The sequence below is a fragment of the Lithobates pipiens genome, unplaced genomic scaffold (genome assembly GCF_037356315.1).
Source record: "Lithobates pipiens isolate NorthernLeopardFrog02 unplaced genomic scaffold, aLitPip1_a1.2 Scaffold_19, whole genome shotgun sequence".
Classification (NCBI taxonomy): domain Eukaryota; kingdom Metazoa; phylum Chordata; class Amphibia; order Anura; family Ranidae; genus Lithobates; species Lithobates pipiens.
This window is the reverse complement of record NW_027507764.1, coordinates 296,151,732-296,165,461: the sequence shown is the minus strand read 5'-3', so window position 1 is coordinate 296,165,461 and position 13,730 is coordinate 296,151,732. Positions and strand designations below refer to the sequence as shown.

At 41.6% G+C, this 13,730-nt stretch overlaps 1 protein-coding gene across 1 annotated transcript in view; it reads left to right on the top strand.

The window, feature by feature from the left end:
• NSUN2 (NOP2/Sun RNA methyltransferase 2) overlaps positions 1–13,173 on the top strand; it is a 113,568-nt gene extending 100,395 nt beyond the window's left edge. Inside the window, exons 16-19 of the mRNA XM_077492011.1 lie at positions 3,169–3,249; positions 3,461–3,599; positions 6,477–6,516; positions 12,087–13,173. Coding sequence (XP_077348137.1) covers positions 3,169–3,249; positions 3,461–3,599; positions 6,477–6,516; positions 12,087–12,516 — 690 coding nt within the window. The 3' untranslated portion in view covers positions 12,517–13,173. The remainder of the gene's footprint in view (positions 1–3,168; positions 3,250–3,460; positions 3,600–6,476; positions 6,517–12,086) is intronic.
• The last annotated feature ends 557 nt before the right edge of the window (positions 13,174–13,730 follow it).

Below are 13,730 nucleotides of genomic sequence, written 5' to 3'. Positions count from 1 at the left end.
TGATAGGTGGCACTGCTGGGCGGCACTGCTGGGCGGCACTGGGGTGCAGCACCTTTGAGGCAGATTGTGGGCACTGCTGGGTGGCACTATGGGCACTGCTGGGTGGCACTGACGGGACGCAGGTGGGCACTGTCAGGGGGCAGGTGGTCGCTAGCAGGGCTGGCCGTGATCGGGGACTGATGTCCCGATCACGGCCGCCGGTGATCGGCTTTTTTTTTTCTCCTCGCGCTGACAGCGATTACCGGCTCCGTTATATCACATGATCAGCTGTTATTGGCTGACAGCTGATCACGTGATAAGGGGTCGGGATCGACCCCTTGCACGGATCGGTGATTAGGCGAGTCTCATGGACTCGCCGATCACAGAGCACGGCGCGCGCGCCCCTCAGGGGGCGCGCAGGGCGCTCGTACACAGGACGACGTCAATAGACGTAGTCCCGGAAAAGGAGATCCGCGCTGTAGCCGTCAATTGACTATAGCGCGGATCTCAAGTGGTTAAAAATCCTGTTTTCAAGTCTGTGACTCTTATATTGGTCAAGTGGAAAAGTAAATCTCTTGGAAAATATTTAACATGCAAAGGTTGTCATTTGAACAGTGCTTCCAGATCAAGGCGATATAATTAAACAAATGAAATATAAGTAATGAAAGTACACCCCTACATTTATCAATATTTCAAATTCTTGAAATTAGAATTGGTTGTATGCGGTTGAAACCTCCGATTTCAAAGATCTGGTGTACTTTTTTGTAATTTCTGTATGTGTTGTCAATATGCCAAGATCAAAAGAGCTCTGAGGCCCTCAAAAAGCAGGTTGGAGATGCCAAAGAGTCTAGCAAGAGATTTGGGACTGACCAGCCCAGGAAATTCAGTCCATGCTCATCATTTGATCATTTTGGAATAAGCTGGTAACTCCTGCTGCAGTTGTCAAACAATCAGATTGCACTTGTGTAACCTTTATGAGAGGTGTGCCATTAAAAAGCATTTGCTGTGAAAAAACTTTATTTAGACTACAATTTGCCTTAATCATATAGGCAAAGAGCAGGCCTTCCTAGCCAATGTGCTTTGGATGGATGATTCAAAAATAGTAGTTTGACCACAGTAACTTGGACATGTTTGGCCAGGAGAAGAACCCCATACCAACTGCTAATCATGATTATGGAAATGTTGTTCTGCATCATATTAAGTGTTATTAAAGAGAATTTGAGTGTCCAAAAGTTGACGTTGAACCAGAAATTGGTTCTTCAAAACAAGATTGATATGAAACCCACCAAGGAATGGTTTAATGTTTAATGTGTGTTTGTTTTTTTACATATCTTTGCGGGTTTCATATTACTCTTCTGATCAGCATGTCTCTCTTCAAAAGATATGAAAACAGCAGATATGTTTAGAAAGATGGTATGTGTTGCTGGTTAGGGTACACAAAATGCAGTCAGAGGGGTCGTCCTTATGTTGGAGGGGGTGTGGCTCTTGAAGGACATTTGCTCATATAAGGTGGTTCTGCCCAACGACACAGCAGTTTTGCGGAAATAAATTGCCCAGATGGTTTAATAGATCTTACACAGTTACCTAAGGACCTATGGAGATACCTGTTCCACGACACAGAGAGGACCTTGGTACGATATAAGAACTCTAATATACCCTATCCGTTAAATGCAGCTAAGGGGCCAACATTGGTATACACAAAAAATTCTGACTTTTTATATACTTTTAAAGAATGGATGCAGAAGGTTAGCCAGGTATTCGATCTGGATAACTTGTTTCACGCATCTGAAGATATGTTGTATAATTTTATGGATGTATGGAGGGATTAACTAAAATCTGTATTATTACAGTGAAGGGGTGAAGAGGAGGGATGGGGATGGCGTAGAAACAGTGATTTTAAGGATATATTATATGGAGTTGCCCCAGAATGAGAGGGGATCCCACCTGCCATTGTTTTACTATATGGCGGGCATGAGGTAGTTAAAGTGATACTAAAGACTTTATTGCTAACTAAAAAAAGTTCTACTTAACTGCTCTGTGCAGTGGTTTTGCACAGAGCAGCCCGCATCCTCCTCTTCTTGAGTCCCTCTTTGGCACTTCTGGCCCCTCCCTCCTGTTGAGTGATCCCACAACAAGCAGCTTGCTATGGGGTCACCCAAGCCACGCCACAGCTCCCAGTGTCCATTCAGCCCTCTTTCTCTCCTCATTGACTGACTTTGACAGCAGGAGGAGCCAATGGTGCCATGCTGTCTCAGCCAATGAGGGGAGTCCTGGGAGTCCGAGACACTCCTGCAACATCACTGGATCTAGATAGGGCTCATGGAAGTATTAGGGGGGCTGCTGCACACAGATGTTTTTTTATCTTAATGCATAGAATGCAAAAAAATTCTGCCTTTACGACCAGTTTAAGCTTTAAATCTCAATCTAAACCCAAAAACAAAAATTAAATGCGTTGTAATTTACCAGTCCTAAAGTGTGGTGGAGGCGACAGTATTGTCTTTTAATATTCAGGCCAGGGCAAGAATACCTGTTGATATTGCCAGAAATGCAGTGTCCTTGTCACTTCTGAGTTTAAAAAAAAAAAAAAAAAGTATCTTTGTTTTGCGAACTACTAGTTTTCATTCATCCACCATGTAATGAAAATGAGCAAGGGCTCATGGGCAGTTTGTACTTCAGCCTGGGTGAAAACTATGGTTGCATTATAAAACACAAAAAAACCCCAAATAAAAATCAGTGTATCCAGGAAGCGTTTGCAAGATCACCAGGTAAAAATAAAGGGAAAAAAAGCCTTAAAGATGTGGTCGCAGCATTGGTACTGGTGCAAGGCCTGGTAAGCTGCAGTTTGGTTTAGGTGTGCTTTAAAATGCAGCATCATTTCTGAGAACAGTGACTATCATTCACATTTTGATAAGCAAATGAGTTTGAGAGTGTGAGATACATGGTTAATTGAAGGGTAAAGAGAAGATGAAATAACCAACTTGTTTGCATATCTAGTTAAGATTTAAACGTCAAGTGCTTATGAGCTCCCATTATGGTATTAGAAAACAAATCCAAACGTGAGAAAACGAATTTTAACACATTTATAGCCTGCGGAAGATTTACATTTGAGCTTTAAAAGTTGACTTCTGCAAAGACTTTCTACATAGAGCAGTATTGTAATAAGCAATGTTATTGCATTCATTCTTGCAGGTAATAAATACTGGTGTAAAAGTTCTATGCCGGAATAATGATGGAGAACAATATGGCTGTGCTTACAGACTAGCTCAAGAGGTAATTTTATGTTTGTTTTTTTTTTGTTTGTTTTTTTTTTTCTTGCTCATAATCACAAATGTGTTATTAGTATGCCAAACCTAATGGGTTTTGTTTAATTGAGCGTTAATGTAGGTCTGTAGAGTTGAAGGGAAAATAATCAGAGTAGGCCACAGTGCTGTGTAATTAATAGTTCATCGTTGTGTATTGATCCATCTTCCTATATCTGCAGGGCATCTATACACTGTATCCATTCATCAGTTCGAGAATTGTGACTGTATGTGTAGAAGACATTAAGGTACTTCTTACCCAGGAAAATCCCTTCCTAAGTAAATTTAGTAGTCAAACTCAAAAACAAACGAAAGATATAGGTAAGTACATTTTACAATACTTTCATAATATTTGTTAAATGTAATGCTTGTGTTCTAAAATATATTGATTGACCCTTCAAGAGATTGGACATTGGCAAAGCTTTTGAGGATAGGCCCCCTGGGTGCCTATTCAAAAGCGTCCTAAGGCAGTGGAACTCTTCTCCCTTACAGAGAAATCACTGTTCACTTAAAGTGGAAGTAAACTTCCATCGTACCTATAGGTACTGTAAATATCTTTAACGTGCACTGTTTAGGAGATATTTACTGCATATGCAGCTGATGACATCATCTTCTCATGTGGGCTGAAGCAACGGCCACCTGTGCTGCGACCGGCGGCTCCTGCGTACATGCTTTACTCTGGCCAGTCACACAGCCGGAGTCTGACCTGGAAAAAAGACAGACGAAGATGGATGTGGCCACCAGCAGTGACAACGAGGGTTTCACACAATGTAGTGAACGAACGTTCGTGCCAGAAATTTTAAATAACTACTAATGTGGTGTTGCAGCAGCTGTTTCAAATCTAGTGATTGATGATTGATAGTGATTCACAAAAACCTTATTTCCATGAACAAACAGCGCTTGCTAATTAATACGCGGCATTCATTTCCTTGCATAATTTTGCATAAACTACAAAAAACTTGAAAAAAAACTAAAAATATGTGAAATAGTGTCCATAAATCCCATGGCAATTGATATGAGGGAAAAAGTATATTCCAGATTACAGGCTCTCGCGGTTTATATCCCTCAATAAGTGACTAGTTCAATGTGCTCCCAAACAAAACACCTTGTGGAATTTAAGTGAAGGTTCCCACTCACTGAATGTAGTTGACCCTCAATGTCCTATAACAAAAGATGTCAAAGAGGCTTAAGCGGTCTCCGTGACAAGGAAATCCACCAACACGAACCAATTTTTGCAGCATTCCGTAACTCCAAAGATTAATCTCGTGGCAGTCAGAAAAACAAACCATTCTCCACGTAGCGTAAAAATGTCTTAACTCCTTATTAAAAGCCTTCAGGCAGGTTCAGCATATAGCAAATAACCTATGCAAACCCCTGCTGTACAGGCATCCATATCAGCACATATAAAACCTATAAAACCGGTCAGGTGTTTTGGCATGCATTCCACCTTTACCCACCTTATTGTTACAAAACATACTGATGGCATTGGTTACAGAAGGATTTCTAAACTTTTGAATGTTGGTGATCACTGTTGAGGCCATAATCCGAAGTGGAAACAATCCTCTTCAAGGTTCGATGTTTAGTGTGTTCAGAGATGGTATTCTGCATACCTTGGTTGTAACAAGTGGTTATTCTATTTACTGTTGCCTTTCTATCATCTCAAACCAGTCTACCCACTCTCTTTTGACTGCTGACATCAACAAGGCAGTTTTTGGCTACTATTAGTGAGTGAATGTGTTACATCTACAGGTTATACAGTTTTATACGTATGACTATGCATAAAATATGGGTGTGTGTTAAGTGTACTCCTAGGTGTGATCGTATAGTTTAGTCCAATCAATGTCCATATCTTCTTGGTAGCAAGGGAACAGTTAAATGAGTGTGTACTTCATGTGACTGGCAAAAGAAAAAGATTTTGGCAGTAATTGGTCGGTTCAGACTGGTTTTGATAAAGAAGTCATTTTGAGCAGCTTTTTTGGGTTCTTATCTGTAGTTTTGATTTCAGAGGAAATTTCAAAAAAGGAGAACATCTAGGGAAAGTAAAAAAAAGTGCATTGCTAATGCTTAAAGATATAGATATATATATCTATATCCTCTATCACTCTCAGCATTATCAGACCCCTATAATTCTACTCGCTGCCATGTGATCGGCAAATTAGCAATTTGCATTACCAAGCATTTGCACGGGTGTAACTAATAAAGTGGCTGGTGAGTTTATTACACAGTTTGTGCACTAAAAATAGACATTCCTACTGAGCAAGATATTTTGGTGTGCAGTCAGTCTTGGATATTTGTTTGAACTTATAGAAGCCTGCCTATCTCCAGCAGCAAGTACAAAAAATCAATACTTAATCATACATTACAGGGCACGAGCTCTCATTCTTAGACAGTTGTATTGCAGCTACATCAGGCGACTGGATGCTGCTAAATAAAGCTGTAAAGACAGACCTGTCATAGACCCTCCCATTCCCAGTAAATCGGCTATTCCCTCCTCCCTCACTTCTTCCTGATCACTGGCTCGGCGGGGGGGGGCGGCCTTTGTTGCTCCTACTGATCGCTGCCTCTGAGGCTTTTTTTTTTTCTCTCAGGACCATCAACGTAGAGATTTATTTTTTTTTCCTTTTAACACTTGCCTCTGTTCAGCCTACATTTTAATTGGCCTTTTGTGTAAAAATGTGACTCCTGATTTATGTTTTTAAATATAAAGCTATCATATAGTACAATAAGTTTAGTATTTGGAACTTTAAAACGTTTTTTATAAATGCTAATTTGTCTTTGTATTTTCATACTCTTGAGTTTCTGTAGGGTTTAGCATATTCAGCAAATTATCACCACTGTCCATACTCGACGCTTGCATAACACATTAAATTTGAAGGCTTAAAAATAGAGCAACAGAAGGCCGGGGATTAAAAAGACAGACCAAATCTATGTTTAATTTTCTTGAACATGCCACATACTGCATTGCAATTTCAGCACTGGCATACTACCAGACTCTCTCTATCACAATATACTCTAATTGCAGTTAAACTCCTCTATTCATGTAATATAATCTGCTCTCACAACGGTGCACATGTATTTGTTTAGAACATTTTAATCCTCACACTGTGAATAGTTTGTGTTGGCTAGGATGGAGCTGTGCTATAAATACTTGTGGGTTATGCAAAACATATATATTTATATATATTTTTTTATCCTTAGATATGGGAAGCATTGTCCTAAAATTTGAGCCTGATCCACAGTAAGTAATCAATAAGTTTATTGAAGTATTCAGTTTTATTGGCAGATAAAACATTTAGAAGTTTTAACTTGTTGAGTTTTTGCAAATCCGTGCCTTTTTATCAATTCCTCACTGCTCCACCATTAGAAATGCGCTCATCTCAGTGTAACCTCACACTTAAGTTTGGTCAAATAAAGCTTTTTAGTCACCCTAACAGATCATGCTGTCCTCCTCGTTGCTCCAGTGATGTACCTCCATTATATATGTGAGAGAGAGCTCCAAATAGTGCTTATATCATTTTAAACAATATTCAATTTGTTAAAAAAAATGTGCATAGAACTCACATTTACAAGGTGCTCCAGTGCACTGTATGTTATATAAAACCACGATGCTGCAGAAAATTCATGCCTCTCTGTGAAAGATGCAAAAAACATCCTACTGAAAAATCTGCCCCTCCCCGTCGTGTTACATCACTCGTCAGGGGGAAAGGTTATTCTTGACCACTTAAGCCCCGGACCAAGCCCCTTTTTGCGATTTGGCACTGCGTTGCTTTAACTGACAATTTTGCGGTCGTGCGACGTGGCTCCCAAACAAAATTGCCATCTTTTTTTTTTCCCCCCACAAATAGAGCTTTCTTTTGGTGGTATTTGATGCACCTAGAGCAACAATTTTGAAAAAAAATACAATATTTTTTACCTCTTGCTATAATATCACCCAAAAATATAAAAAAAATATTTTTGTTGCTCAGTTTAGGCCGATACGTATTCATCTACGTATTTTTGGTAAAACAAATCGCAATAAGCGTTTGGTTTGCACAAAAGTTATAGCGTCTACAAAATAGGGGATAGTTTTATGGCATTTTTATTTTTTTGTACTAGTAATGGTGGCGATCAGCGATTTTTATTGTGACTGCGACATTATGGCGGACACGGACAATTTTGACACATTTTTGGGACTATTGGCATTAATACAGCGATCAGTGCGATTAAAAATGCACTGATTACTGTAAAAATGTCACTGGCAGTGAAGAGGTTAACCACGAGGGGTCAGTGTAGGGCTTAAGTGTGTGTTTTTGTGTTTTTTACTGTAGGGGGTCATGGCTTGGCATGTGATGTCACTGATCATCTTTCCCTAGAACGGGTAACAGATGATCAGTGACAGGCTCACTAGGAAGCACAGGGAGAGGTTTGTTTACACTTGCCTCTCCCTGTTCTTCAGCTCTGTGACCCGATCGTGGGACACCGGCAGCGATTGGGTCCCACGGCCACGGAGCTCAGGACTGGGTCGCGAGTGCGCCGGCACGTGCGACGCACGCCTGGGCACTTAAAGGGCATCGTACCTGTACGTGCTTGTGCCCAGCCGTGCCATTCTGCCATCTTATATGGGTTTGAGACGGTCCTTAAGTGGTTAAGTTGATCAAAGCATGATGGTGTTGCTAAATTTGACCTGGGTATCTCGTCATAGATTTTCACTGGTCACAAAAGGAGTTAAAAGCCACCACCATTATTTGGATACTGTTAAAGGTATAAACAGTTGTAGCTGATTAAGTCTGACCTACAAAAAACCTCCTATGATTGATTTTGTTGAATGAGATGTGCAAGTCAACCTTTGTTGTATTGGTAGGTAACAGGCATAAAGTGTTTAACCACTTGCTTACTGGGCACTTAAACCCCCCTCCTGCCCAGGCCAATTTTCAGCTTTCAGCGCTGATGCACTTTGAATGACAATTGCGCGGCCATACAACACCGTACCCAAATTAAATTTTTATCATTTTTTTACCCACAAATAGAGCTTTCTTTTGGTGGTATTTAATCACAGCTGGGAGTTTTATCTTTTGCTAAACAAACAAAAAAAGATGCAAAATAAAAAATCATGTTTAACCACTTTCAGACCGGACCATTTTGCTGGTAAATGACCAGAGGTCTTTTTACACTTTGGCACTGCGCTGCTTTAACTGGTAATTGCGCGGTCATGCAATGTTGTACCCAAACAAAATTTGCGTCCTTTTCTTCCCACAAATAGAGCTTTCTTTTGATGGTATTTTATTGCCTCTGCGATTTTTATTTTTTGCGATATAAACGTAAAAAGACCGCAAATTTTGAAAAAAAATGATATTTTCTACTTTTTGTTATTAGAAAAATCCAATAAACTCAATTTTAGTCATACATTTAGGCCAAAATGTATTCAGCCACATGTCTTTGGTAAAAAAAAAGTCAATAATTGTATATTTATTGGTTTGCGCAAAAGTTGTCACATCTACAAACTAAGGTACGTTTTCTGGAATTTACGCAGCTTTTAGTTTACGACTGCCTATCTCATTTCTTGAGGTGCTAAAATGGCAGGGCAGTACAAAACCCCCCCAAATGACCCCATTTTGGAAAGTAGACCCCCTAAGGAAATTGATAAGAGGCATGTTGAGCCCATTGAATATTTTATTTTTTTGCCTCAAGCGATTGAATAATGACAAAAAAAAAAATTTTTTTTTTTTTTTTACACAAAGTTGTCACTAAATGATATATTGCTCACACATGCTATGGGCGTATGTGAAATGACACCCCAAAATAAATTCTGCCGCTTCTCCTGAGTACGGGGATACCACATATGTGGGACTTTTTGGGAGCCTAGCCGCGTACGGGGCCCCGAAAACCAAGCACCGCCTTCAGGCTTTCTAAGGGCGTAAATTTTTGAGTTCACTTCTCACTACCTATTACAGTTTTGAAGGCCATAAAATGCCAAGATGGCACAAAACCCCCACAAATTACCCCATTTTAGAAAGTAGACACCCCAAGCTATTTGCTGAGAGGCATGTTGAGTTCATGGAATATTTTATATTTTGCCACAAGTTGCGGGAAAATTACAAACTTTTTTTTTCACAAAGTTGTCACTAAATGATATATTGCTCACGCATGCCATGGGCATATGTGAAATGACACCCCAAAATAAATTCTGCTGCTTCTCCTGAGTACGGGGATACCACATATGTGGGACTTTTTGGGAGCCTAGCCGCGTACGGGGCCCCGAAAACAAGCACCGCCTTCAGGCTTTCTAAGGGCGTTACAGTTTTGAAGGCCATAAAATGCCAAGATGGCACAAACCCCCCCAAATGACCCCATTTTGGAAAGTAGACACCCCTAAATTTAGGGGTACACTAGTGAGACTAGGTAATAAATGGCGGGTGCCCTGAAACTATAAAAAAATAACTAACCAACCAGCGTCACCTGTAACAGTTATATGGTGATCACTGGTGAAAGGGTTAACTAGGGGGCAATCAGGGGGCTTTATGCGGTAGTATATGGGGGTCCCTGGCGCTATAAAAAGCTGCAGCGAACCTAAATACCTACCTGCCTAACTAGCGTCACCTGTGACACTAATACAGCGATCAGAAAAACGATCGCTTATTAGGCTGGGTTCACACTGGAGCGATGCGGGAACGCCACGAATGCGCGGCGGGTTCCCGCATCGCATGCCTCCCGGCGGCAGTTCACACTGCCCTATGCGAACTGCTGGGAGTGTCAGTGAAATGTCAGATCAGTTCGCATATCGCAGTGTGATCTGCAAACTCGGATCGCATGGTGTGAACACCCATGCGATCCGATTCTGCTGCGGGCCAAAAAAAGGGTCCCGTGCGAATTTGCGGCGGGTGTGGCGGGTGCGGCGAATGGCTGAACTCGAATCGCAACAGAGATCGGATGTGATTTGCACTGCAGTGCGGTGCGAATCACATTCGTTCTCATAAACCGCTGCAATGTGAACCCAGCCTTAGTGACACTGGCGACGGGGGGTGATCACGGGGTTAAACCTTTATTGGGGGGGTTAGGGGGGTACATTAGAACTAAAGGGGGCTAACTCTAACTGCCCTAACAGTTATTACAGTCACAAATGACACCAATGCAAAAAAAAAAAAAAATGACATTGGTGTCACTGTGACTGGGGGGCAGGGGTAATTGGGGGGGTGATCGGGTGGTAAAGGGGGGGTGTGAGTGTGCCTGGCATGTTCTACTGTGTGTGTAGAGTGTTGGTGCAACTCACCGATCCGCTCTCCTCCGTGTCGGAACGAAAAATACCGACACGGAGGAGAGAATACATCACTTCCTCTCCTGTGTTTACATTACAGGAGAGGAAGTGATGTCACGGGGGATTTCTATTCGTCGGCAGCGATCGCGAGGGGGTGGCCATGAATGAATGGCCGCCCCCTCGTCCCGGATCGCTCCCGGACGAAAACCGACCGCCGCAGGCACCGGGCGGGGGCCCGATCGGGCCCCCGACCCGCGGGAGGCAAGGGACGTACATGTAAGCCCTTATGCCTGCCCGTGCCATTCTGCCGACGTACATCGGCGTGCGGCGGTCGGCAACTGGTTAATAGTTTGTTATAAAATTTTGCAAACAGCTAATTTTTCTCCTTCATTGAAATGCGCTGATGAGGTGGCACTGATGGGCGGCACTGGTAGATGACACTGATGGGCACGGATATGTGGCACTGAGGTGCAGCAATGTTTTTGAGGCAGATTGTGGGCACTGATAGGTGGCACTGTGGGCACTGATAGGTGGCACTGTGGGCACTGATAGGTGGCACTGTGGGCACTGATAGGTGGCACTGTGGGCCCTGATAGGTGGCACTGTGGGCCCTGATAGGTGGCACTGTGGGCCCTGATAGGTGGCACTGTGGGCCCTGATAGGTGGCACTGTGGGCCCTGATAGGTGGCACTGTGGGCCCTGATAGGTGGCACTGTGGGCCCTGATAGGTGGCACTGTGGGCCCTGATAGGTGGCACTGTGGGCCCTGATAGGTGGCACTGTGGGCCCTGATAGGTGGCACTGTGGGCCCTGATGTATGGCACTGCTGGGTGGCACTATGGGCACTGATGGGTGGCACTGCTGTGTGGCACATTTTTTAATCATCTGGGGGTTACTGGCAGGAGGCAGGTGGGCACTGATACGCTGGCTCCATTGTATCACATGATCAGCTGTCATTGGCTGACAGCTGATCACGTGGCAAGGGGTCGGGATCGACCCCTTGCTCGGATCCGTGATCAGGCGAGTCTCATAGACTCGCCGATCACAGAGCACGCCGCGCGCACCCCTCAGGGGGGCGCGTAGGCCGCTCGTGCACGGGACGATGTCAATAGACGTAGTCCCGGCAAAGCAGGTCCGCGCTGTAGCCGTCATTCGGCTATAGCGCGGATCTCAAGAGGTTAAAGATGCACTATATTTTTCTAAAATTATCTCTATTTTCATTGCATAAATGGGTGTATAATCCAAATTCTTACTATATATAAATATAGCACTATTGGCATTTTTGAAATTCACTCCAGATTTGTGAAGCCAACAATTAAAACATTAGATTAATTTAAGTTTGGTGCCAGTGCACTGCTCTTTTGTGGGTTACAGACGTTCATAAACGCTGTGCTAGTCCATGTTAACTGGTGGTTAAGTGTGTTTGATGAAATAAATGTACTGTGCTTACTTAGTCTTTGGCTGCAAAAGCCTGGGACCGTATGATACCGATTGGTTAGTTAATGTTTTATGTGAGAATGCATAGGAAACTTCCTTTTAATTAAAAGTATTTATTTATTTTTTATTTATTTTTTATAGGAAACCTGACACACTTCAATGTCCTATTGTTCTGGTAGGTTGGCGAGGTAAAACCTCAATCCGTTCCTTTGTTCCAAAGAATGAGAGATTGCATTACTTGAGAATGATGGGGGTGGAGGTTTTTAAGGAAAAAAAAGAAAACTCAAGAAATACTAATCCTGAATCGGAGGTCATCCTCGACCAGACAGAAGTTGAGGATATGGACTGCGTAAAAAAAGATAAAAACATGCCAGAGAACAAGGACTGTGATGCAAATGATACAGATGAGGAAGGTAGTTGCATGTCTGCAGCGGCTTCAGATTGCCTTGAAGAGTTTATAACCGATAAGGAAGGTGGTTCATTCACTGGTGTGAAGCAAGAGAAGGTCCCAGCAATCCTTGAAGAGTCCAACATGGATTGCCCAGAGAGTGATTCTAAAGAACAACGTTAGCGATTACCAGACTGGAACTAGTAGCCATGTTTGGTTGTAACTTTTAAAGGAAATTTTTACTGAATTACAGAGGTAGCAATTGCTGATCTTTTGAAATGCTTGTAATTTGAGTCACTGACCTAAAACACGCATGCAGCTAGTGATTTTAAAATACTCTGCATACTGCAGAGATCTGCATACTGGTTTTAAATAAACGGCTTGTCAGTAACGAGGGATTGCAAAGGAAGGCTTCAACAGCAACTTATGTATTTTCTCAGTATACATTATGTTTGTCGAGATTTCTGTAAGTATGAACTTGCAGAATTGGGGATAATCGTGTTTTTTTTTTTTTAATATGTGTATTCCAGTGTGGGCTATATTTCCTTTTTAATAAAGTTCCTTAATGGAAAAAAAATTGATTTATTTATACATGGTAGTTTTGTAAAAATGTTTGCATATTGCTATTCAGTTTACATTGCATGTCAGCATGTGTTGAATATATTGAGGCATTTCTTTCGTTGCACATGTTAAAATGCATTGGTAACCTAAAACCCCCCAAAACATATTTTCTGAAAGCAGTGACTCTGTAGAATAAAACACTGGAAGTTGTATTTTTTTTTTATGTTGCACTATATTTGCGCTGATGTTTAAAACCTGTAATAAATGCATTTAAATTTATTTTGGTGCATACAATAAACACAATAGACTATTGTGGTCAAATACACAAGACAGTTTTCAGAAAAAATCAAAACCTTTTAAAAAGAAATGTCCTTCATAAGCAACTGTTAACCACTTCAGCCCTAGAAGGATTTACTTCCTTCCTGGCCAGAGCATTTTTTGCAATTCGGCAATGTATGGCTTTAACAGCCATGTGACGTTGTACCAAAATAAAAATTGGATGTCCTTCCCCACAAATAGCTTTCTTTTAGTGGTATTTGATCACCTCTGTGGGTTTTATTTTTTGCTCTATAAACAAAAAAAACAATTTTGAAAAAAGTGTATTTTACTTTTTGCTATAATATCCCCAAAAATATATAAAAAATCTAAATTTCGTCCTCAGTTTAGGCCGATATGTGCAGGTCTGTTCATACATTTACATACCCTGGCAGAAGTTGATTTTCTTGGCCATTTTGAGAGAATATGAATGATAACACAAAAACCTTTATTTCACTCATGGTTAATGTGTGGCCGAATCAACACAATCAACAGTGTTAAATCTCTTTAAATCATAATGA